At 38.6% G+C, this 27,261-nt stretch overlaps 1 protein-coding gene across 1 annotated transcript in view; it reads left to right on the top strand.

The window, feature by feature from the left end:
• The window catches only part of Maob (monoamine oxidase B), a 109,716-nt gene that overhangs the window by 22,430 nt on the left and 60,025 nt on the right, over positions 1 to 27,261 (top strand). The window contains exons 2-3 of the mRNA XM_004665759.2: positions 13,900 to 13,994; positions 16,777 to 16,914. Of these exons, the coding sequence (XP_004665816.1) occupies positions 13,900 to 13,994; positions 16,777 to 16,914 (233 nt within the window). The remainder of the gene's footprint in view (positions 1 to 13,899; positions 13,995 to 16,776; positions 16,915 to 27,261) is intronic.

Here is a 27,261-nt window from a genome sequence, read left to right as displayed (position 1 = left end):
CTAGATTTTAATCTTGAACTCCTGGGAAGATGACTATGTCCAAGTAAGAAGCCAGGAAAATAGACATAGTAAAATGGCATCCTCTGATGAAACTACCCCCGTGATTCTAAGACAAGGCACAGATGGTAGATTAGAGCAAAAGTTCTAAGCTAGTAGCCAGCAGCCAGCAGGCCAAGACTCTTACAAGTTGGTGCTGGCTCTCCAGAGTGTCAAAGTTTGATCTGAGTGCATTTGTTAAGGCATGAATTCTTCAGCTCTGTACAGCCTATGGTCATGGATGTGGAGAGCTTTTGTTTTCTTCCTGCCTGCTTCCTACCCTATCTGCTTTGCCTGTCTCCCCAGGGCTTTTGGGTATTCAACCCTGACTTGGAAAGAAAACTGAAGGAGTAGCCTTGCCAAATTTTCAAACCTTTGAGGCAAACTCAGGTAATGGAATTTCCAGGTACTAGCCCTCTGAGGTAGTAAGTGGACATAGTTCTCAGAGCATGGGCCACCAGCCTTGTCCAAGTTCTAATTTTATGTGGAGATGGCCCAAGAAAGAGTAAAATTATATGGCTAGAGGGGCTTTCTTGTCAGTGCTGACAATAGGATAGTGGTGAGAGGAAAGGCCCTGAATCCACTGCTTTCTGTTTTAAAAGAGGGAGAGTGTAGAAAGTATAACTGAAATTGTAGTAAAATAGAACAAATGAATTAAGGTGGGTATAAGCATGTTATAAAAGATTCTGCAATTGCATTTTATGACACTTGTTTTAGGACATATACGATGCTGGCAGCTTCAGTGCGTATGCATGCATTTGCTTTGTGCCCTCCCTTTCAGTGTGCTACTTATCAAGAATGAAGTTCTGATTCTTAAGCTTTGTTACTATGAATCTTACTTGCCTGCTTATCTAATGCCTGTTTGGAACAACACACCATTCTCCCAGTTCAATAAGCCACTTAAAATAATACTCCTGCTGGGAATTCTTGCCCTGTACCTTCAACACTCAAGAACTCCTTAGAACACAGGAAATGCTAGGCCAACCTGGCCAACTAGAACTTTCATCATTGTGTTATCCCCAAATAAATACAATTAATAGTAATGTTAACTCAATAGGGAAGATATTTCCCATGTGTATTAGTTTGCAATAGCTGATGTAACAAAAAAAAAAAAACAAACCACAAATGGGGCCTGGAGAGATGACTGAGTAGTAAAGGCACTTGTCTGCCTAAGGTCCCAGATGTGATTCCCCAGTACCCACATAAGCCAGATGTACAAGGTGGCTCATCTGTCTGGAGTTCGTTGGCAGTGGCTAGAAACCCTGGTGCACTCATTCTTTCTATCTGCCTTTCTCTCTCTCCCTCTAATAAATAAATAAAATAATTTTTTTTATAAAACTTGAAAAACAAAAAACACAAATGAGATGGTGTTGCAGTCCGGTTCACATTGCTGGTAGAAATCACCCAACCAAGAGCAGCTTCTGGGAAAAAGAGATTTATTTTGGCTTACAGGCTCGAGGGAGGAGCTCCATAATGGCAGGGGAAAATGATGGCATGAGCAGAGGGTGGACATCACCCCCTGGCCAACATAAGGTGGACTACAGCAACAGGAGGGTGTGCCAAACATTGGCAAAGGGAAACTGGCTTTAATACCCATAAGCCCGCCCCCAGCAATACACTCCCTCCAGGAGGCATTAATTCCCAAATCTCCATCAGCTGGGAACCTAGCATTCAGAATACCTAAGTTTATGGGGGACACCTGAATCAAACCACCACAGATGGCTTAATGTCAAAACAGGTCAAGATCGAGGTGTTGGCATGGGGACTCTGTTCCCTGTCTCTTCCTTAACTTCTGCTAGTTTAGTCTTAATCTCTGGTATTCCTTGGCTTGTCAGGGCACTAGGATGTTTGCCTTCATCTTTACATGGATTTCTCCCTGTATGCTAATTTTTTGTCTAAATTTCTTGTTTAATGAGACCAGAAAAGTTGAGTTAGGGTCTATCCTAATGACTTCATTCGAATTTGATAATTTTCCTAAAAGGCTGCGTTCAAATGAGGTCACATTTTGAGGCTCGAGGGGATTTGCACTTTAATATATGAATTCAGGGGGGGGGGCACAATTCAACCCATAATACTATGATACTCAAGATTCATCATCTGCTTGTCCATCTGCTAACTTCTGGATCCTCAGGGATAATAGTATACTTTTCATCCCTTGGTGGGGGAGTTTTAGCACAGAGTATTTATTGCCTCTAGACCTTCCAGAGTCCTGGGCTATCTTTAGTGAGTGATTCTGCTGTACTACCTCCCCAAGAATCTGTTCCAAATGCATATGGGAACACATTCTAAGAAGTTTCAGTAGGTAATTTGTCACCATGTTACCGAATTCAGGTTGAAAAGCTCTGCAAACAGACATTCAATGCTCTAGAAAAGAGTACTGAGGAGAAATTTGTCTTCATTCATGAGGCTAGCAACCTGGAAGGATGCATTTACCATCTTCCACTCCTTTAGGGGAAGTGGGGAATACATGTGTGAGGCTTAAGTTAGTGACTATGTGTAGAGCTAACATTTTTTTTGCAGAAGGTTGTTCTATACATTATGGCCCAGACAAGAGGGGATGAACTTCTTATGTTGGCATTGTTTTATTTTGAGGTCAGAGTGCTCCAGTTTCTGGTCAGTTTTATGATTTTAGAACCAGCTCAGTCAAACATTCAAGATTACAGAAATGCAAAGTGGAAGCTGATGTCAGAGAAGGAGAAAGGGAATGGAAATAAAGGAAGATGAAGTTACTGACGGCAACAGTCTTCTATAGTCAAATCAGCACTACAGTGCACTTGTGATGGTTAATTTTCATTGATTCACCCTGATGGCACCCAGCCATTTTCTGGGTAACTTAGACTAAATAAATAGAGTGTTGGCATTCTCCTTTCTTTGCTCCTTGGCTGACCATGAAGTTAACAGCTCTCCTTTGCCATATATTCCCACTGCCATGACATCCAGCCCAAGCACATGGGGCCAAACAACCTTGGGCTCGCATGAGCCAAAGTAAAGTTTTTCTGTATAAATTATTTCTGTTGAGTATTTTGGTCATGGTGATGCGAGAGTGCCCCTAACATAGTCTAAGCCAGATACGACACTAGTAGACAATGTATTCTTAGGGGACTGCCATTATATGAAATATTGTATTGGTGATGGAAGTAACACTATGCATATTGTAAACATGGCTTGGAGTCACCCTTTATCATGCTCTTGTGCTTCTCCTATTAGACTTTGTATTTTTGTAGGGGCAAACCATGCTTTAAACCTAAACTATTGGATGTGTTGTAGTCTAAGCACAGTGGTGTTGTTAACAGTATTAGAGTTGTTGGGAGGGAGGAGAATTCAGTTGTTGTAGCAGTGCCACAAATGCTAGGCAGTTACTCTACTACTTAGATTCACTACCAGCCAAGGAAGAAGGTTATTGTCTTGAGAAGAAGGTTCTTCAACAAACCTACTGTCAATCTTGGCCACACTAACCAAATTGATCAGTTATCTTAGGTATAGGTATGTTTTCCAAAACTTATAAGGAGAAATTTCTTCCCTTGAGGAAAATCATTTCCACCCCCTTGATCCCTGATAAGGTATAAAGACTAAGAAAGTATACAAATCATATGTGTGTTTGTGTGTGTGTGTGTGTGTGTGTGTGTGTATGTGTGTGTGTGTGTGTGTGTGTATATATATATATATATATATATATATATATATATATATATATATATATATATATAGAGAGAGAGAGAGAGAGAGAGAGAGAGAGAGAGAGAGAGATTAGTTTTAAGCCTTTTTTTGCCAAATTTTCTTATGGAAATATTAAAGAACTATTCAATGCATGCTCATATGCCTACCAACTAGATTCTGCAACTATGTTCTTGATGCATTTGCAATGTTCTATAAATCTCTCAATCACTCTCTTCATCTACCAACTTCTTTTACAAAGTAAATCACAGATGCTATATTTAACTACTAATTATCTTAACATACCTATACCTAGTATATTTGTTTAAATCAGAATTTCTCTATCTTTCATGAGCAGAAATCACTTACTTTATTTACATCCATTGATGTCACCCAAAATGCAAGCTCCATACAACAAATATTTTGCAGTCATGAATATACTATCATATGTAATGAAGTCTCCTCTTCTGTGTTAACACCACCTGTCCTGTTTAATTTAATCACAGTTGGAAAACGATTAATTTAATCACATTATCCTATGGACAAGCCAAGGGAGGTTATGAAATGTGAGGATTTGCCTGAGATTATACAGCTAGAAACTAGTTCATAGTTTTTCCTACAGAAGGACAACATCCTTGAACCAAGGAGTGTTTTCCTTATACTCTGGTCCTTATATAGGAATATCTGCCCTAGTCTTTATTTCACAGGCCTGCTTTTGGGACTGGCAAAATAAAGCTGCTGACTCAGGTCCCATAGGCTCCCTGGGGTCCCAGACAATAGAGAAATGATCATGTGACCCAATTATAACTTCATTTCTTCTACTCACTCATTACATCAAACTCATGTTGTTGTTGTTGTTGTTGTTTTCCCATAGCAATGTCTACAGTTGATCTGCTTCTTCTAGAATTCCTAATCTATCATCTCATGTTTGATGAGAGGGGAGAAGTAGTCCTCATGCCATTTGTAATAGCAATCACTTTCAGAAATCATCTGAACTGAGCAGGTATGGTGGTTTGATTCAGGTGTCCCCCATAAACTTAGGTGGTCTGAATGCTAGGTTCTCAGCTGATGGAGATTTGGGAATTAACATCTCCTGAAGGGAGTGTATTGTTGGAGACAGGCTTATGGGTGTTATAGCCACTTTCCCCTTGACAGTGTTTGGAATATTCTCCTGGTGCTGTTGTCCCCCTGATGTTGGCAAGGATGTGATGTCCACTCTGTGCTTGTGCCATCATTTTCCCCTGCCAATCATGGAGCTTCCCCTAAAGCCTATAAGCCAAAATAAACCTTTCCCCCCACCCCACAAGCTACTCTTAAGTGATTTCTGCCAGCAATGTGAACCTGACTGCAATAGCAGGTGTCAGGGAATATTGCAACTAAAGATTCTCATTCTTAATTATGTTGACAATTCACGGTGGGGGGGTACTACTATACCCCAGATATTTCATTCTTAGGTAATCATTAAGGAAACCTCCATACTTAAAAAAAATCAGTTTGTGGGCTAGACATGTAGCTCAGTAGTAGATAACGTCACCACTACCACCACCATACTAATAATAAAGGAAAATAACCTACTATTAGTTGTTGTTTGTCTTTTCTTTTTGGTGTTTCGAGGTAGGGTCTCACTGTAGCCCAGGCTGACCTGGAATTCACTCTGTAATCTCAGGGTGGCCTCAAACTCATGGCAATCCTCCTACCTCTGCCTCCTGAGTGCTGGGATTAAAGGCGTGCACCACCACGGCTGGCTTTGTTAGTCTTTTAAATAGGGTCTTGCTATAGCCCAAGCTGGCCTCAAACTTCTGATCCTTCTGGCTTAGTGTCCCAAATGGTGGGATTTCAGGTGTGTGCCACCATACCCAGACTAAAATAACTAGTTTTCTGACAAAAGGTGCAACTTATTCCTATATATTCCACCTAATTTCCAAGAGGATTTATAGACCAATTCAAGACAAATGGTGCAACATATATATACTTGAGAAAGAGAAACCTACAATTTCTTGGTCTGCTCCCTTTATTCTTGAAAGAACACAATGAGGTAAAGCAATAAAATATTTTATCTACCATGATTGAGATGCACAAAAGATATCCAACACCTTTCAAACAACAAAGGGCAATGATCAAAGCCTGAATATGAAGCAAAACTCATTATGCTGGCTAAAATTTTAGAAAATAAAGCAGTAATTTGCATATAAAACATGATGAAGGGATTTTTATGGTTATAGACATATTCTGAGGGGCATTGGAATGCAATCTCATTCTAGTATCACAAAGCAGCTGCATCTGGAGAAAGGTTTCTATGGCAACTTACAGAAGCTTGATTTTTTTCTGTCCTTTTTATGAGCATAAATCATCCTATGGCCTGAGGCTTCAGTAAAGGTCTCCTTTATTTTACAAGCCATTGCCATTTGTTTTTGCCTTGTACATTTTGATTGTCTTACAAAAACAGAGCAAAGAAGATTCAGAGTCTATCTCTTCTAATGGGAAAGTGGGCTAAAATGTGAATAACAAAATTGTAGGCTTAGTTCCTTAAAGAACAAAATCACTGTGTGTGGTCTAGGCTATGTGTGGTTCCATTTTTCCCCAAGTGTTACGGGTATGTGCTCATGGAAGAGTAATTTGAATAAAGGATGAGGAAATATGACCAAAGCCTAAAGCACTCTGCTTGCTCCAAATGTATTCAGATCTCTATCAGATGAGAGCATCCCAGGGCTTTGTACACCCACTGGCTCTGGGCATTTTTTTAAAATCAAGGTATTCTTTCGATAATACAGAAAAACAACTATTTTTAATTAAAATTCTGTCTTCTTCAAGAATGTGTTGTTAACAATGAAAGCCTTTGTATACAGAGGCAGGAATATGGCTGGAGAGGACCCCCAAACACACAGAATGAGAGCAAGTTTCCAGAATTAGCTCTGCCATCACATGCTGCTTAGCGTTGAGCATGTCTTCATTTCCTAGCTGAGGAATTAATGGGCAGAGCTATGCAGAACCCCCAAGTTTTTTCATTAAAGACTGAGTGTGTGGGAGTGTTGGAAGCTATGTAGTACTGTACAAATGTCAATGGTTGTTATTATGGGTTGGCTGTTTCAGTGTATCCAAATAATTTAGTTTATTAGTCTGTATTAAAATACTTAGTCCTCTAGCCATATTTGCTTACCATTGCTATTGAAGAGTATTAGATACAACCATTCAAGAAACATGTAAGTGCCAACAATGTTCTAGTGTGAAGGAGAGAAAGATTAGATAATTCAAATCTTATCATCCAGAAAATAAGTCTTCTGAGCTCCAAGATACCCAGCTGATATGGGGAAAGGAGGATGCCACCAAGTCCCCACCCTGTACACCAAGCCCTTTGCGTCCCTGTGAGCTGTATTTCCATCAAGGAAGGGGCTCCTTTTGGCAATTTTCTTGCCAGGAACATGTGCTTTCTTGTAATTTACACAAAGGCCCTGGTGCGTATGTGCTGTGTGATGTTTCACTGTTAATCAGTGAAATTGTTCACTCCTTCATGCCTCAATGGTGTAGTGGGACCTGGAGTCAGACTGCCTGGGTTTGAATACTGGCTCCTGCCTCCCTCTTGCTAGTTGCCTGAACTTGGGCCCATTACTTGGCTTCTCTGTACTGCACTTTGTACCTCTAACTGCCTCCTAGATTTGTTGGGAGGGTATTGAGTCCTTATATGTGAAACACTTAATTACACAGACTAGAAACACAAATAGTGTTCCAAATGTTAGCTGCTTCAGTGGTGGCTTCACCTGCACGTGGGCTTCTCCATTTAAACTCTGTAAAGTTCAACAGTTCCCATCTGACCTCTTCCATCAAATACCACTTCCCTATAATAAGTTTGACTTCCAATTAGGGATGTTATGTTTCTTCTTACTCCATACCTTTTTATTGTATTTATGTTAAACAGCTAAAGAAGCATTCTTTTTGGAGACAACAAAGAATTCCAGTTCTTTGATCAGAAGGGCACTTGTTTGTTTCTAGAATTTCCTCATAAAACCATTGCTTTGTCAGAAGTGACAGAGGTTATAAAGGCTACTTGCATATTCATGACTTTTATATGTCCTGAGGGGAATTCCTGTATCATTTTTCAGGATTACAAGGTTAGAGATGCTTTGGGGTTCTGTGGATTTTATTGTCAATTTTGGTTTCAATGTTTCTCCCACCCCTGGGAAACCTGGACAAAATACTTATGTCCTATTAAAGTACTGATTTCAAAAATTTCATGTTGTTTGTTTAAAATTTTTATTTCTTTTATTAATTTAAAAGAGATAGAGAGAGGAAGACTCAGATAGAGAGAAAGAGAATGGGCATTTCAGGGCCTTTAGCAGCTGCAAATGAACTCCAGATGCATGGGCCACCATATGCTTATATGGGTCCCAGGGAGTCGAACTTGGGTCCTTTGGCTCTGCAGGCAAATGCCTTAACCACTAAGCCATCTCTCCAACCCTAATTTCATTTTTTAAATGTAAAAATGTGTTAAATATCATATTTTATATGAAGGGCATGTAACAGATTGATGATGCAAAAAATGAAGCAGTGAGAGTTCAGGTTTTATGGGTCCCACTGCCATGAAGCCACTTTGAAGGAGCTCCTTTTGTGTCTCCACTATTGCGTGTTTTACAGTCTCCTCTAGCAGCACACTTGAGCCATCTTCTACATCTCAAAATGGGAAGCCCAAAATGCTGCTGATGCTACATTACCCTGATTCCTAGGTCACTAAAACAATTTCAGTGCCTTATCATAACCAATATGGTAATCAGTTTCATTAGGAAGATAAGTGCAATATTTTGTCTGTTTTACTCTTTGAGATAATGTTATTGTGAAGCCTAGACTGGTCTTGAACTCATGATTCCCCTGTCTCAGCTCTACGAATACTGGGATTTCAGCATGCAACATCAAGCCTGTACAATGCAAGCATCCTATAATTTCATGACATTAATGTGAGAACTCTAATATTTGTTCAGGCTATGCTGTGATTGTTCATCTAAGGATCTGGTAGTGGCACTGTAGGGACATCTGAAAGTGGACTAATGATAATGCTTTGCAAATGATTTTGGAAATATTAATTGATCATGCATATTGAAGTCAAGTTCTGTAACTTTTTACAAGCACAAAGTGATTATGAGCTTGCTATGAATTTTGTTTTTGTTTTTTGCAAAAACTCTATTAAAGAGAAAGAATTTTTTTCTGAAAATTTTAAAATATTTAGATATTGGATAGAATGTTCTGAGATTGTTAGAGCCACAAGTGGGGACATTCTGCACAGAGACATTGCCTGTTCCCCATATCTGACTGCTGCCCACATAATGCATGACCCCCATGGGATTGACCTGCATCCCCAACGAGGAAGGCCTCTTCAGAAAAGGGTGACGGAGGAGTGAAAGTATGGTACCAACATCTGTTGTTTACATACTAAATATGTCCATATCTAATAAAAACAATTTTAAAACAATAAAAAAGAAAAACACTTTGCAAAGTTAAGTATATAGAATTGTTGTGTTTTCAATTCTTCTTTTTGGTCCAAGAATAGTGGCTATGAGTTGAAATGTTTTTTAAAAAATATTTTATTTACTTATTTGAGAGGGAGAGAGAGAGAGAGACAGAACGGGTACACCTGTGCCTCTAGCCATTTCAAATGGACTCCTGATGCATGTGCCACCTTGTGCATCTGGCTTTACCTAGGTACTGGGGAATTGAACCTGCGTCCTTAGGCTTTTCAGGCAAGTGCCTTAACTGCTAAGCCACCTCTCCAGCCACAAGTTGAAGTTTTGTTTTGAATTCTGGCTCTGCCACTTTACTGGTTATGTAACCTATAGCAAGTCCTTGACTGTCTCTGACCTTTTTTAAAACTGCAGATAAAAATGTTTTTCAGTCTTGGGCTGAGGATCACATGGGCTTTGTGTATAAAGTGCTACACACAGACCCAAGGAAGTACTCTGTGTTCTATTGTGGTAGTTGATGTTGTAATGGATATTTTCATTTCTAAAACAACTGTGATTTAAGAAACTGCTAGGAAGCTACCGTATTTTATCAGTGTTCATTACATTGTCTAGTGTTTTTATGACAAATGTTTCTGCTACTTTATGAATTTTTGCAATGGTATTTATTGTGTTTATAAACTCTTAGCCTTCTCTGAAAATTTAAATTTCTCATATTTTTGCTTTTATAACAAAATGTGTTCAAAGTTCCAAACAACCAACATAGAAAGGAACATTTGGGAAAAGGCTTTTGTGAGCCAGGAAGCTCTGGAGAGTTACTATTTGCTTATTCTTTCAGCAGTCAAACTCTTAATCCCTTTATCTGTCATCACTGAGGGATCCCTTGATGGTGACTTCTTGTTGGCTGTCTTAATCACTTCCTGACCGGACTACAGCTGCTCAATTTCTGACTTACTCTGAATTCTCTCATCTAACAATTCAGTGATTTCCCTTGGCCATTCACATTTGGTCCAGTAGTTTTGCAAGTCAATTTTGGTCAGATAATGCCTAACAAACATTTTAGCTAATCCCCCACCCACTAAACACTAGCAAGAATAATCACATTTCTTTTTTTTTTTTCTTTGTTTATTTATTTGAGAGCGACAGACACAGAGAGAAACACAGATAGAGGGAGAGAGAGAGAATGGGCGCACCAGGGCTTCCAGCCTCTGCAAATGAACTCCAGACGCGTGCGCCCCCTTGTGCATCTGGCTAACGTGGGACCTGGGGAACCGAGCCTCGAACTGGGGTCCTTAGGCTTCACAGGCAAGCGCTTAACCGCTAAGCCATCTCTCCAGCCCTCACATTTCTTTTTGTTGTGGCTGTTGTTGTTTCAAAGTAGGGTCTCACTCTAGCCCACACTATCATAGAATATGTTCTATAGCCCAAGGCTAACCTTGAACTTACAATGATCTGCCTATCCCAGCCTTCTGGAGTGCTGGTACCAAAGGTGTGTATCACCATGCCTGGCTGCAAGACATTTTCAACAATATACTTTCATTTTTCACTATGTAAGGGTGCTTTTGTAATTTTATGCCTATAATTTTAATGTAACACAGATAGAGGAAGTTCCAATGGTTTGATAAGACCCTGGTTTGCTTTAATAAATGTTTAGGATTTACATTAGACACTATTGGATAATTGCGTATTCACTAAAAGACAGTATCTTTTGTGGAATCTGATATGTCAATGTTCATGAGTTATGTTGTATTTCCTTCCCCATCCCTTTGTTTAAACCTCAGCATGTTCCTGGGTTTTCAATGCACTTGCTGATAATAGCTGTTGCTATGGCTCCGTGTTATTTCATTTGTTGAACTGATGTTTGATAAAGAGAAATGTCAGTGAATTGACTGCAATTCTGAATTTAGACAGAAAATTTATTTCTCCTGTGAGAAGGTAATGTTAGGAAACTGGAATTCAAATTCAAGCCCTGTGTTCCTAAGTCTGGGTTGTATAAGGTTTGTGTGCTATGACTGTGCACACTACATGCAGGTGTGGACTTAAGGACAATTATTCCACCACCAACTGGAAGCCTGGGCTCTGCCCCTTTAGGGACAGGGATGAAATGATACATTGATTCAAATAAGGAAATGTCAATTCACCCTCTCTGGAAAATGGCTTTGCTGTTATAAAATCACAGCCAGCTGGACCTGAAGCCTTGTCTCATGATGCTTCTTCATGCAGGCTCATATCTATGCTCAACACCTTTTTATCAGCCCAAAGATGCAAGTGTGTCTTCAGAAACGATGGCTACAAAAAATGTAAAATATATGTTGAAATTTAATTTCTCTCTGCACCAAAAACTGAGAGATGCCATCAGAGATGTGGATGGCCCTGAGGCCCTGCAGAAGGCTCTGCAGTATAGCCGTGCATAGATAACTAGAGTGCAAATAGCTTTGTCACCTGTTCTCTATGTGGCCTTGGACACTTTCTGCTTTAGTTTGCTTGGTCATAAAATGGGACTATCAACAGTGCCTTAACTCAGAGTTGTTGTTATGAACTCATTGATTTATCAAACTATAAAGTCCTCTTTTTTTTTTTTTTTTTTTGGTTGTGCTAGGTGCAGAATCCAGGGCCTCACATAAGCTGGGCAAGATCTCTACTATTGAACTACACCTATGATCCCAATACATATATGAAAACACAGCATCAGTTTAAATGTAGTAAATATTAGGTATTTTGCCATAGTAAGTCTAAAAAAATTCTTATTTTTAAAAATATTTTTATTTATTTATTTGAGAGAGAGTATGGGCACACCAGGGCCTCCTGCCACTGCAAACTAACTCCAAATGCCTGTACCATTTTTTGCACCTGGCTTTACATAAATACTAGACAATCAATCCCAGGCCTTCAGGCTTTGCAAGCAAATGCCTTTAAGCACTGAGCCATTTCTCCAGCCCCTGAATTCTTATTTTTTTATTTATTTGAGAGAGAAAGAGGCAGACAGAGAGAGAATAGATATGCCAGGGCCTTTGGCCACTGTAAATGAACTCTAGATGTATGTACCACCTTATGCATCTGGCTTATGTAGATCCTGGGGAATCAAATCGGGATCTTTAGGCTTTGCAGGCAACCACTATCCATCTCTCCATCCCCATAATTCTTTTTTTAATTTAAAATATTTTATTTGTTTATTTATTTGAAAGAGAGAGAGAGGCAGATAGAGAGAAAGAGAGAATGGGCGTGCCAGGGCCTTTAGCCACTGCAAACAAACTCCAGACGCATACACACCTTTGTGCATCTGGCTTATGTGGGTCCTGGGGAATCGAACTGAAGTCCTTAGGTTTTGCAGGCAAATGCCTTAATTGCTAAGCCATTTCACCAGGCCCCAGAGTTCTTATATTTGAAAGAGAACATAGAAGCTGTTGTATTTATCAGTAAAGCAAAACAACATCTTGCCATTTACTTAATTCTGTTTGGTTTCATTTCATAAACAAGAGAGTAAAGACACTAGAACTGAGAAAATTCACTTTACCACAGAGAAAAAGACATATTCTCAGAGGCAGTTCTTGCTAAAATCTGTAAGATGTTTTATTTTATATTTCTATATTTGGCAGTGTTGTGAGGAAACCCAGGGCTTCTCATGTGCCAGACAAGTGCTCTACCCCTAAGCCACATCTTCAGCATAAGAATGGTTTTAAAGATGCTGAGATTTAAGTGTTTAAATACGTAATGCAGTGTCTAGGATGCATTACTACCAAAAACTATATACACATACTCCACACTAAGCCCTCTACTTTGTGAAAACTTACTGACTTCTACATTAAAATGGGTATAATTTGTTTATCTGGATTTTGCAGTCAAGGTATTAACAAATGTTATAGGTATTCAATAATTTTTTTGATTAAACAAATAATAAAAATAAAGAAGGATGTGTGAATGGAGCCTTCTTCAGTGATCAGGTCTATCGGGAAATTAGATGCATAAGGAGCCAATTTTTATGACCTTGGCTTTGAAATCCTATGTCAACTCCAAAGGTCCAGTTTTTCCAGTTAAACTCCAGGTCCTCACACATGATTGGAAGCTGACTTGCCTCCACTTTGCGAGTGTTTCAGAATTACAGTAAGAATGAAGTACATGGTTATCCTTGAGTAATCTTTGATACAACATGTATACTTTCTTAAATGTGGCCTTGTGTTTGCATTTATGTTGTCATGTCTATAATTTAGTCATTAAGGTAGATCTTTTGATATAGTAGCTGACAATAGTTTCAAGATGAGGTATTCTCCAGCAGTGAAATTCCTTTTATTCTTTCTAAAAGTATTAGTTTGTTTCCTAGAATTGGCCTCTGGCCCTCTATTGATAAAACCTATCCACTTGAGGGCTGGAGAGATGGCTTAGCGGTTAAGCGCTTGCCTGTGAAGCCTAAGGACCCTGGTTCAAGGCTCGGTTCCCTAGGTCCCATGTTAGCCAGATGCACAAGGGGGCGCATGCGTCTGTAGTTCTCTTGCAGAGGCTGGAAGCCCTGGCGCGCCCATTCTCTCTCTCTCCCTCTATCTGTGTTTCTCTCTGTGTCTATCCCTCTCAAATAAATAAATAAAAAATTTAAAAAAAAACCTGAATCTTTAAAAAAAATAAATAAATAAAAATCTATCCACTTGAGAGATGTATTGAATAGACCACATATAAGCCAATTTGGGTTTTTCTCATTGACCATTAGCATAAGGAGCATGTTTATAGTTCTGTTATGCATTTGATCTTGGTGTTTCACTGTACTTTCTCACAGGTCTGGCAGCAGCCAAACTTCTACATGACTCTGGTCTGAATGTGGTGGTTCTGGAAGCCCGTGATCGTGTGGGAGGCAGGACTTACACAATTAGGGTAAGGCACTAAATATGGGTATTAAAAGCTGGGACTGATGCTGAATTGTGTTTTTAGACTTTTTCCTCTGAAAGTCTTCAATTGTATTAGTAACTTTCTGGGAGGGTGAAAATGATGCCAACAATTTCTTTGTAATCTCTCTTCTGTTTTGTTTTTTAGTGCTGAGGATAGAGCCTGTGCTCTTCCACTGAGCTATACATACCTCTAATTCCAGGTTCTTCTTTTTTTTGTTTTTTGAGGTAGGGTCTTGCTCTAGCAAAGAATAGCCTGGAATTCACTATGTAGTCTAAGGGTGGCCTTGAACTCACAGTGCTCCTTCTACCTCTGCCACCCAAGTGCTGGGATTAAAGGCATGAGCTACTATGCCTGGCTTCAGTTTCTTTAATAAGTTACCTCCACCTCAACACTTTCCATCTTCTCTCCTTTTTGCCTTTCATGTCATAATCTTTGGCATTATAGAGTTGATATTAGGAAGGAGAGAAATGGGGAGGGTGTATGTAGTAATAGTAATAAGAACAATATCATAAATTGTACTTTCCTCTTCTAATTTTGAGGCTTCTCTAATAACCAAATTATTTCATTCCCAAAAGCTTAGGGGAAGAAGAGTCTTATTTTCATTTTTTTAAATATAAATTACTTTTAAACATCAAATGATAATTACATTTATGGAGTACAATGTGACATGGGTATAGTGTAGGTGATTAAATCAAGCTAATTAACATACATATTACCTCAATTACTTGGAATTTTTGTGGTAATACACTTAAAATATACTCTGAGTTACTTTGAAATGAACAACACTGTATTATTGCCTAGGGCCACCTTGTTATGCAAATCTTAAAACATCTTGGAGTTGGGGAGATGGCCACATTGTTAAAGTACTTGCTATGAGAGCATGAGGACCTATGTTTGGATCCCCAGTACTCACATAAAATGCTAGATGTGGTCATATATACCTGCAATCCCAGCACTGGTGAGGCAAAGATAGGAAAGTCCCTGGGGTTTGTGCTGGTTACTTGTCCAGCTTAATCAGTGAGCTGAGGGTTCAGTGAGAGAATCCATCTCAAAAAATCAAGGTTGAGGGCTGGAGAGATGGCTTAGCAGTTAAGCGCTTGCCTGTGAAGCCTAAGGACCCTGGTTCGAGGCTCAATTCCCCAGGTCCCACGTTAGCCAGATGCACAAAGGGGCATACGCATCTAAAGTTCGTTTGCAGTGGCTGGAGGCCTTGGCACACCCATTCTCTCTCTCTCTCTCTGCCTCTTTCTCTCTCTGTGTCTGTTGCTTTTAAATAAATTAAAAAAAATTAAGTTAAAAAATAAATCAAGGTTGACCTCTGGTCTCCACATATATGTGCACACACATGCACATTCACTTTCACACACAAGTGTACCCATGTGCATGGTAAAAGACACATGCACACACACACCACATAAACATACAGAAAAGAAGCTACTCTTTCTGTCTAGCTGAAACTTTGCATACTTTAGTTAGCAACTCTGCATTCCCTCTGTTCCTAACCCCTTCACTCATGTAACTCCTGGTAATTATCATTGTTGTCTCCACTTTTATGAGTTTAACTTGTTTTAGATTCTACATGTGAGATTATGTGGCAGTTGTCTTCCTGTGTATGGCTTATTGTGCTTTATATGTCCTCCAAGTTCATCCATGTTGTTCCAAATGCAAAATTTACTTCTTTTTAAAGGATGAATAGTGTTCCATTGTATGTATATATACTATATTTTCTTTGATTATGCAGTCATTTTAGGGTAGAAAGTGATGCTTTTTGAATGGAGGATCTAGACAACAAACAAACACAGAAAAGGCTGATCATTTATACCTGGTTCATCTTGGAAGTGGTCAAAGAAAATGGAACTTTTCTATTCATTCAGTATTTAAAGATCATCTTTAGAAATGATGCTGATTCAAAATCATATGGAACAACACACTACACATATACAGAAAAATAATTTCAAATGTCTGAATTGTGATTAACTACTTCCGGAAACTCTTTTTGAAGTGTGGAAGTTAGTAAGTCATATAAGAAGTGATCATTTCCTTTCCTGTTTTGTCTCTAGCATCAGATCCCTCTAAGTTAGCTTGAAGTAATGTGGTAGTTTGAATATATGCCCCCCAGTATAGTCAGTGTTTTATTAGTTTGTAGTTTGCATCTGCAGCTACCTGGCTTGAGGTGGTGTCACTGGGCAAATCTTAACGTGTGGTAGTGGGTTTCAGATTTCAATGTAAAGATATGCAAAGTAAACCTAGCTAGAGTTCCTGAAGTATGCTGTGTTGTGTGGAGTTTGGCTTTTTGGCTTATGCATCTCTCTCTCTGCTTGGTCCTGTGAAGGCAAGCCAGGTTCTTCTGGCAATATGGAATGTCCCCTGGGTCTGTAAGTTTCAATAAATTCCTTCCTCCATAACTATGCCCGCTCTGGAAGTTCATCTCAGCAAACATGAAGCTGTCTGATACAAGTAATAAGCAAGGAGATTCTTCCTTAACAAGTCACAGAAATTCAAGACACTAAAAAACAAACCATTTTGTGGCATACTATGAGTGACAGAATTTGGAAGTCTCTTCTCTTTGAGTGAATTTTGTTTTAAAGGTTGGTTCTATTATATGATGTAGTAACCATTGTTATGTGAATAAAATATAGTAGATTTGAGAATAAAGCCCACTTTCTTATAGATAGAGCTCAAATGTTCCTGTATAACTAACTGTTCAGAATTTTTTAATTTTAGCAATATTTAAAAAAATATTTATTTTCATTTTTTATCCACACAGAACCCAAAAGTTAAATATGTGGACCTTGGAGGATCTTATGTTGGACCAACCCAAAATCGTATATTAAGATTGGCCAAGGAGCTAGGATTGGAAACCTATAAAGTAAATGAAGTTGAGCGTCTGATCCATCATGTAAACGTAAGCCCGAATGCAATACAGAAAGTTTTCAGTCACATTAAAGATGTATTAACTACAAATAAAGGAGAATTATGTGGCAATTCTAAACCTATTTCAGAATGTTACTGACAGAATGGTACTATCCATTTGGTAAAATAACTTACAAATTCCTTAGAGGGTCTGAAGAAGTAGCTCAGTTGGTAGAATATTTGACTAGCTTGCATGAAGTCCTGGGTTCAATCCCCAGTACTATATAAAACAGGTGTGGTGGAAAATGCCTCTAATTCTAGCACTTCAGGTGTGGAAGTGAGGCAGGGGAGGACCCCATGGTGGTCTGAAAATATAGGCTCATGTGTTTGAATACTTGTCTCTCAGCTAGTGGCATTATTTGGAAAGATTGTGGAACCTTTAACAGGTGGGGCCTTTCTAGAGGAAGTGGGAAGTTGTTTCTGGTCATGCATTTGTTCATAACAATGAGAAAGTAATTGATATAGAGTCCATGTTAAAAGTAGTAGAGAAAAATGGTTGATTTACTTATTAAAAATCTCTATTTAAATACATTGACACTTTCATGTTACATAAAACTATCTCACAAAAGTTGTTCTAGAGTTTATATTATGAAAGTATTTGTCATATTATTCATGAAATATTTGGAAAATTTACCCTTGTGTCCTATATATTAGTTAAAGTTATTCTTCTTTGACAATTGGTAGAAAAGTGTCTCAAGTCCTAAATAGCATCTTTACTACAGGAAACTTCATTGATTCCCTGTGACTTCTGTGAATGTACTGAGTCTCTCATTCCTAGGATCTTTTATGGCTGGTGGTTCCTGCCTCTGAGCCTATGCCCATTCATATTTCATGGTCTGTGACTTTTCTTCCCTCTTCTCAATGCCAAGTTGAGTTCAAACTCACCTCTTCATCTTAATTTGCTTCAGACTACTCAAGCATCTGTGTACAGCAGACATTCCTGAAGTTTTGAGGAATAGAGGGCTTTTGAACTGCTGAAACTCTACAAGCTTCAAATTGAATATCAGACATCCTAATAACCTGAGAGTAAAGCTCCTTGACTATTTTCTTTTACTGTTCCATTCCCCGTAGTATTCCAGTCTCTCACCCCATTAGTGGTCCTCAAACTCTCTTCACATCTTCTATTTCCCTTACCTCTGTTTTCCCAAAATTCTCTCTTTGGTCCAAAAAAAAAGCATTAATGTTCTCTAATAAGAACAGTCACCTATTGCAGGCACTGCTCTGGAATCCCACAGAACAAGCAGAGGGATTTACTGCTGGGGGTGGTGAGGACTTTTGTTGTTGCTGCTGTTTAGACAGGATCTTCATGTAACCTCAGACTCAAGATCCTTCTACCTCTGCCTCCAGTACTTATATCATAGACACACCTAGCATGCCTGACTGGCAGATGTTTGAGTTTATATCTTTACTCTTTTCTTCACTTGCTCCAATAGTTCAATGTAAATAATATAGAAATGTATTCATTATGAGCAGAAATAATTCCATTTAGAAAGTAAAACAGAGACTAAGGGTGTGGCTCAGCAGTAGAGTGAACGTTTTGAATGATGAAGCGCTGGAATCAGTTCCCAGCACCACCACAAACCAAACCAAATCCATAAAAGAAGCAGAAATTAGTAATGTTTTGTTTTGCATAACAATTTGATAGCCTTTTATTTATGTGATATTATTCAATAGGACAAACAACAGGTAATAAATAATGAATCATTTAATAATATAGAAAATAAGCAGTTATTTAATTTTGCATAATGTAGGTAAAAGGTCACCTTAAGTTATATATAAATTATTTGACTGATGTTCAAGTTTTGCTTTATGAGCCTTTCCTTGCTTCTAGCCAAAAAGGAAACACATGAATTAGAAATTAGAAGGCATTATGGTGAACAGCTGCAGAAAAGAGGCTAACCTGGGGAGGTTACAAGGGAGAGAAAAGAAGGGGTAACAAAAGCAAAAATAAAATTTGTTTGAAATACAATGAAATGAAACCCAGTCTTTTGTATGCTATGAAAAATTGTTCTCATTTCTCATTATTCAAAAGAAAAACACAAACGAAATCTTGTTAAGGAATCCTGCTATATTTGTTGGGTTATTTGCCTTTTAAAAGGTCAAGTAATCATTTTCTTAAATGTCTGCCTTATTCTACCTGTATTACTTGTAGAAACTGACTTCTCAGCAAACTAGGATCTCTTAGATTTCTCCAGACAAAGAAGGTGGCCAGTGCTTATATTTGCTGTCTTTGCATGTGCAGTGGCTCTGGATGATACAGTGTTCAAGACTTTTGGGGAGGCTCTGTTTTATTCTGATAATGTTACAGCTGCATTAAGTTCCTTATTAAAGAGAGATTGCTCACAATTATTATTTGTGGAAATGATGTTGTACTAAAGTGATTTTTCACAGTGTAAGTCAAATATATTTTTCTCTTTAACTCCAGTAATTTGTGTGCAACTAAGAAAATATAAGTAATTAAGTAGAATCTCTGATTCAATAAAGGGGAAATATATATGCCAACAGTGCTCTTGATAAATTTAAATGAAATGTTATTGCTTTATAATTATACAATAGTAAAGCATGTATATTGTAAAATTATGATTATAAAATCTTGGTAAAATTTATTTAGAAAACTCCATAATCCTATCTTGATAAAAATCACTCAAAATATTATTGTTTCTTCGATCTGCATATTCCATGACTGCTGTTGAATGACCTCTACTGGAGGAAATAGGAAATATCAGGGTCTTTAAAATATTCATGTGCATATGTGTATGTGTTTGATATACTTATTTTCTAATGAAATCTCACCAATGAAAGAAATTGAAACACTAATGAAACAAAGGTTCCTGCTGTGTTGACAAAGGTACCAACTCCATCTCTATGCCATCACATCCAGTGAACAACTATGTGATAAAAAAAAAATAATTAACTAGCCTTCCCCAAGCTAAGTACCTATTCTGTGCCATTGGAACTTTCATGCTTTGGCCATATGTCATTTTTCATATTTTTAGCTTATAAAAGCATCTCAGATTGCTACATCTATTTCCAGAATTACTGATGCGAACTGATATTCTATGTCTTACTATATGCCAGAGAAAGGAGTTGAGAAATTTTTCTTCTCTATTGGGCAGTTTAAACATTGCCCTTTGCAGCAGTTACCTTCTTGGCCTGAAGAAGCTTATAGAAAGAAATAGTTTATTTCAGGATATAGTTTTTTTTTAAATATTTTATTTATTTATATGAGAGAGAGAGGGAGAGAGAAATGGGTGTACCAGGGACTCCAGCCACTGAAAATGAACTCCAGACTCATGTGCCACCTTGTGCATCTGGCTTTATATGGGTACTGGGGATTTGAACCTGGGGCCTTTGTCTTTGCCAGAAAGCACCTTAACCACTAAACCCTCTCTCCAGCCTTCAGCATACAGTTTTTTGGGGGAAGTTTCAATATTGTGGGGAAAACATGACAGAGTAGGCAACTGATTGTTACATCTTGCCACATCAGCTGGGAGGAATAACCAATAATGATATAGCACTGAACACCCAGTGGGCTGGACTAATAAACCACCAGATCCACCCCAGTGACACACCTCCCTCAGCAAGGCTCTTCCTCCCAAATGCTCCACAAACTTTCCAAAGAGCCACCAGCAGAGAACTGAACACATGAGCACACAGGGGATGTTCCCCACTCAAACAAACACACCCTCCATTGTCTACTTTAGTAACTGTTGTTTCCAATTACAAACTACAGGTTATATAAATATATATTATTTATATCAACTGATGACTAGATAATGAATATGTGGTACACATACACAATGGAATTTTATTCAGCTAGGAAGAAAAATGAAATTATGACATTTGCAGGAAGGTGGATGGAATTGGAAAGAAGTATACGAAATAACCCAGGCCAAGAAAAACAAACAAGTGAATTTTTCTCATATGTATGTACATCCTAATTTTGAATGTTTGTATGCATGTATATGAGGGCACATGAGAGTTAGTATAGGCTTATTCAAGACAGGAGACAGCAAGAAGGGCACAAGAGGTGATGGCCAGTGGGGAGAACAAAAGGAAAAGAGAGAGGAGGCTAAGTTAGGGAAGACACAGGGAGAGAGTAAAAGAAGGGACAAAGAAATACAACAAAATAAAAGCCAATCCTTTGTATGCTATTAAAAAAATCATTCCCTCTAAAGATATCTCTCAAGATTAAAAGGAAAAACACAACAGAAAACTTAAGGAATCCTGCTATATTTTTTACTTCTGCCTCTTCCTCTTTCCTTATGAGTATAATGTGTTTTCATGTGCACACGTTTGTGGTTGTTTTCTGTTTGCTCTTTTCTCTTTTGAGTTCCTACTTTGAAGAAACTGGAGAAAATTCTAAGGTTCTGTACAATCCAGGCTGTCAGTAAATAAAGTTTTCTGCTTCAAAAGCTTTCATAGTTAAAAAATAAAGTTCAGTCAGGGTATCTGTGGTGGTTTGATTCATTGTCTCCCAGGAACTTAAGGTGTTCTGAATGCTAGGTTCCCAGCTGATGGCAACTTGGAAACTAAAGCCTACGGGAGACAGTGTATTGTTGGGGGTGGGCTTATGTGTATTATAAACTAGCTTCCCCTTGCCAGTATTTCAGCACACCCTTCTATTGCTGTTGTCCATATGATGTTGGCCAGGAGGTGATATCCACCCTCTGCTAATGTCATCATTTCCTCCTGCCATCATGGAGCTTTCCCTTGAGTCTATAAGCCAAAATAAACTCCCCCTCCCACAAGCTGCTCTTTGTTGGGTGATTTATGCCAGCAATATGAACCTGACTACAATAGTATCCATAAAACCATCTTAGACTGAAGGTTGATTTCTTAAGAGATTGGATCATAAGGATGCAATGCAACTTAAAATTAAGAGACCAAATTCATATTGATAATCAGTTCTAAATTTCAATTCAGTGGAGAAACTGAGCAAAGGACACTCTGATCTTAGCTTGCTTACCAATGTGTACAAGCCAAGTTCATTTTCAAAGTCACTTTTCTGTTGTATATGGTCAACTTCAATACTAAAAGGTCATGTGAGTCAGAAGACATCGCACAATTCACTGCTGTTATAATTGCTGCTGCTCAGAAACTATCCCACAGATGAGGGAACATCTGGCACAGTATGTCAGTCTTATTGACAACTCCGGAATTCATTTTAAAACATGGCACATGCAAATCACGTAGAGGCAGATGGGGGAACTGTGGGCATCTATTAGAAATTCCATTTTAGAGAACTCTCTAGACTAAACTGTTTCTTAGCATTGAGGAATAGCAGCCACATTATAGTGAAAATACTGAGAAGTAAAATACTTCAATGACAGTTGCATTTAGCAAATGGAAATGACCCTGTTGTGTCGGAACTTCATGTCTCTTGGAGATCAGCAGGCCAGAAGTGCTCATTGTTCTTTAAGCCATTAATGTTCTCTTTTCTACACCCACATCCCCAATCTCATTAATCCAGCGAAGCCTTGATCAAAGTCCAAAGAATACTTGCTTTTTCCTGATGACATAAAATTTTAGGAACAAATTAGGTGATCTCTTATATTTCAGTCAAGAACAACTGCCCATTTCAAATGAACTTCACACACACTGGGTCAAATCTATTGAGTCTGGTAGTCTGTGTTCTTTAAAGTGAGCTCAATGTACCTTATACACATATCCAGACTCCATTTCATTGCTTATTCATTGGAAACAAGTAACAAGTATATCTTATTATCATGGAATGTTTTATCCAAGCAAAAATATGAGAAATAGCAATTTCTTCTTCAATAAGTAAAGCCCATTTTAATATTGATTATTCTGGAGCATATGTTCATTCTGGAAACCAAAATGCTCATTTGTGTTCAAGAGAATATACCAGAGCTTCAGCATGTAATAATTTGCTGACAATTATGCGTTCCATGGTGGGATTTGGAACAACATTGTGGAATATGAGATAAATTTCTTCTAGGACTTCTAGGGTTCCATTTGGAACTTAATACATGATCATGTCAGTAAATATATTCTTTATGTTCAGATATGCATGTGAATAATCTTAACATGTGACTAGAGTTATAAAAAACACAATTGAGTTTTAAATTATCCTAGTAGTACAGGGTACAGAACGTATAGAATTCAGTGAGGATGGTGCAATTCATTAAAGGAAACAAGGCTGCAACTTAAAACTTGTACAAAATTTTACTCCATCTGTACCTTGTGGTCATTGGTCCAAAGGAGATAAATGGTCCAAAGGAAAAGTAGAGCTCTCCAACAGATAGTGATTAATATGGAGACAATGTAGTACATCCAAGAGCCTTGGAAACCTACAGTATGAAGGGATTGACAGGAAGTACAAGATGGCTTCAAGTGTGCTAGCCTGTCTTGCTGTACCCTCTGCAGCAGGAACCTGCAGAAAGGCATAAGTATGGATTCCCAGACTGCCTATCACACAATCTGTGCCTCTTTTTTTTTTTTCTTTTGCTTCTGCTGCCACCATGTGAGGGCATAAAATTTAAAGATGTTGATCACACTTGACAGGAGGAAATGTGATCAGAGCACGAGGTCTTTAGTGCCAAAAAATACACTATGAAGGACTTACTGTCTGCTGGATGGAAAAAGGGGTTATCTGATGGTTCCTTCTGAGCATCAACACCCAAAGGGCTACTACTCTTTCCTGCCAAACTTGTAGTTTCACATATTCAAAAAAAGCAAGCTTGAGCTGGAGGGATTGCTTAGTGGTTAAGGCACTTGCCTGCAAAGCCAAAGGACCCAGGTTCAATTCCCCAGGACCCATGTTAGCCAGATGCACAAGGGGGTGCACACATCTGGAGTTTGTTTGCAGTGGTTGGAGGCCTTGGCATGCCCATTCTCTCTCTCTCTCCCTCTCCTTCTTTCTCTGTCAAATAAATAAATAAAAATAAAATATTTTTAAAAAGCAAGCAAGCTCAAAATACAAGTGTTTTCCACAAAAGTTTCTACAATTGACTATGGCTATTCTGAAGATAACTTCCTAGGCCCTGCATTGTCCTCATGTTCCTCATTACACTTTGTTAAACAATATTTAGAAGTAGAATGCATAATTATTGTTTATGTGTATTTCAAAGATATTAATTTTGGGGATCTTTAAATTTTTTCTTTCTTTCATTTTTAACATTTGCATACAATTATGAAATATATATTTAGATATTATTTTGATATATATATTTTGATATTATTCCACCAAATTACACTCTGTTATCTTCCTCCTCCCTTCTCATTAACTTCCCAATTAATCCCCATCTGACTCGCATGTTTATTTTAACCCATTGAATTAAGGTAAGGCTGCTTGCATGATCAAGGGTAGAAGGTTATTTACTCTGGAATAGACAACTTACCAGTGGCTGCACCAGTGATGAACCTGATACCCCTTCTCCTCGCAACCATTAGCTACTCTGGGAAGAGTGGGATCACATATGTCCTTACGGCATAGATAGTGTGGTATTTACAGGCTCAGTCTTGTGTCAGAATCTGTAGCTGCTGGGAATCCATGAATGTAACAGCCATCCCTTCAGATGACAATAATTTGCAGCCCTCCTCCCCATCTTCCTGCTCTTATATTCTTTCTGCTCTCCTCTTCCACAAGGTTCCCTAAGCCTTCAAGGGGGTGCTTTAGATGCCCTAAGCAAAAAGTAGTCACTTATTTTCAGCCAGCTATGCACCTCTGCATTTACTACAGCCCATTGGAATAAGAAAACTTTCATTTTTTTTTGAGGTAGGGTCTCACTCTAGCCCAGGCTGACCTAGAATTCACTCTGTAGTTTCAGGCTACCCTCAAACTCTCAGCTCTACCTCCTGAGTTCTAGGATTAAAAGCATGTACCACCATGCTGGCAAGAATAAGAAACTTTTGTGATCAAGGCTTCAAAAAATAATTTATGGAAAAAATATAGATATTTAGAAAGGAGCACAACATGCTATCCTTTAGCATAACCATAACATGAGGTTCTCCTCTGGTGCCTATGTCCTTAGCCATAGACTCTTGGCCAGGTTTACAGTATCAGACATTAAACCCCTTGTGGTGGTTTGATTCAGTAGGCCCCCATAAACTTAGATGTTCTGAATGCTAGGTTCCCAGCTGATGGAGATTTAGGAATTAACACTTCCTGGAGGCAGTGTATTGTTGGAGACAGGCTTATGGATATTATAGCCAGTTTCCCTTTACCAGTTGTTGCAGTCATGGTCACATTGCTGGCAGAAATCACCCAACCAAGAGCAGCTTGTGGGGAAAAAAAGGTTTATTTGGCTTACAGACTTAAAGGGAAGTTCTATGATGTCAGGGGAAAATGATGGCATGAGCAGAGGTTGGACATCACCCCCTGGCCAACATCAGGTGGACAATAAGAAGAACAGGAGAGCATGCTAAACACTGGCAAGGGGAAACTGGCTATAATGCCCATAAGCCCACCTCCAACAATGCACTGCCTCCAGGAGGCTTTAGTTCCCAAATCTCCATCAGCTGGGAACCTAGCATTCAGAAGCCCTGTTTATGGGGAACATCTGAATTAAACCACCATACTAGTGTTTGGCACACTCTCCTGTTGCTATTGTCTATCGGATGTTGGCCAGGAGGTGATGTCCACCCTCTGATCTTGCCATTATTTTCCCCTGCCATCATGGAGCTTCCTCTCAAGTCTGTAAGCCAAAATAAACCATTTTTCCCCCACAAGCTGCTCTTGGTCAGGAGTTTTCTGCCAGCAATGTGAACCTGACTGCAACACCCTTCCTATGAAGTGGGCCTCCAATCTAATTTGTAAAAAAGTGGTTGGTTATTCTCATAACATTCATGCCCCTATTGCACCAGTGGGCATATCTTGACTGGCAGGTTGGTTGTGGAACACACAAGGAAGTAATGTTGATGGCTTTTTTCCCCCAAGCAGCTTTCATAACACCTTCTGGGATGGGAAAGTTTTCTAGCAGGAAGGACGCTTTCAGCTCAATTCCAGCTTAGTTTCTCTAGGCCCTGCAATTGAAATGTATGTGTCTTTAGCAATAAGGACTTACTGTCTAGTTTTGGTGGGCAACAATGAGCAATGGCAAGAGTCTATATTATTTTAGGGACATCCATATTGTCCCTGACCAACAATTTATTGGCAGGTATCTCTCATCTCTAACACTGGAATTTATGATTAATAACCTATGGCTTCTGGGAGCAGCTTTATCTACCCATGTAAGGCCTTAATTCAAACACTTTCTAAAAAATTTTATTTTAATTGGCTTACCAAGTAGTAGATTTCCATATGGCTTATTCATATATCCTTAGTTTTTATTCACCTTCTCATCACCTTTCTCTCCCTTGTCCAACCCCATCACATCCCTGCTTAAACTCCCCACCACTAGTACCCCTCATACTTTCATGTCTCTTGTGTTCTGCTACCCCCCTCCATAGAACCTCCCACCCAATGGCTTCTTTGTAGTTTCTTGGCATTTATGAGACATTCTAACTTATAGCCACTGATATATAAATTCAAAGCTAGGATCCACATGGGAGAAAAAGCACGCAGTGACTGTGATTCTGAGACTGGGATACTTCAATCAAGATGGCCTTTGCCAATTCCATACATTTTCCTGCAAATATCATAATTTCACTTTTTTTATAGCTTCATAAAATACCATCATGCATATTCTCCATTTTCCATTCAGCAGCAGGTGGGCATCTAGGCTCATTCCACTTCTTAGCTATTGTGAATAGAGCAGTAATAAACATTGCTGAGCTAGTACCTCTGAAGTATAGAGCCCAGGAATGGTATAGTTGGGTCATAAGGTAGTTCTATTTTAAGCTTTTTGAGCAACCTCCACACTATTTTCTATAACGGCTAACCCAGCTTATGTTCTCACCAACAGTGAATATGGATCCCCACCCCCATATACACACCCTCACCAGCATGTGCTTTTTTTGAGGGGGATAGCCATTTTGACCAGAGTAATCCAGAATAAAGTAATTTTAATTTCCATATCCCTAATGGCTAAGGATGTTGAATACTTTAAAATATTTATTAGCCATTTTTATTCCTTATTTTGATAAGGATTTTTTTGATTGGGTTGTGTGTTTTGTTGATATTTTGGAGTTCTTTGTATATTCTAGATATTAATTATCCATCAGATACATAGCTGACAAAAAGTTTCTCCCATTCTTTAGGCTGCCTCTTCACTCAGTTGATGTTTACTATGCTATATCATGGTTTTAAATTTCATGTTGTCCCATTTTCAATTGTTGATCTTAATTCCTGCGTGACTGGAATCCTTTGCAGAAAATCCTTGCCTATGCGTACATCTTGTAGTGTACACCCTAATTTTCACTTTAGCAGATTCTG

This window comes from Jaculus jaculus, chromosome X (genome assembly GCF_020740685.1).
Source record: "Jaculus jaculus isolate mJacJac1 chromosome X, mJacJac1.mat.Y.cur, whole genome shotgun sequence".
In the NCBI taxonomy this organism is placed as follows: Eukaryota; Metazoa; Chordata; class Mammalia; order Rodentia; family Dipodidae; genus Jaculus; species Jaculus jaculus.
Note: the sequence above shows the minus strand (reverse complement) of the source record. Positions and strands in the feature narration are given on the sequence as shown.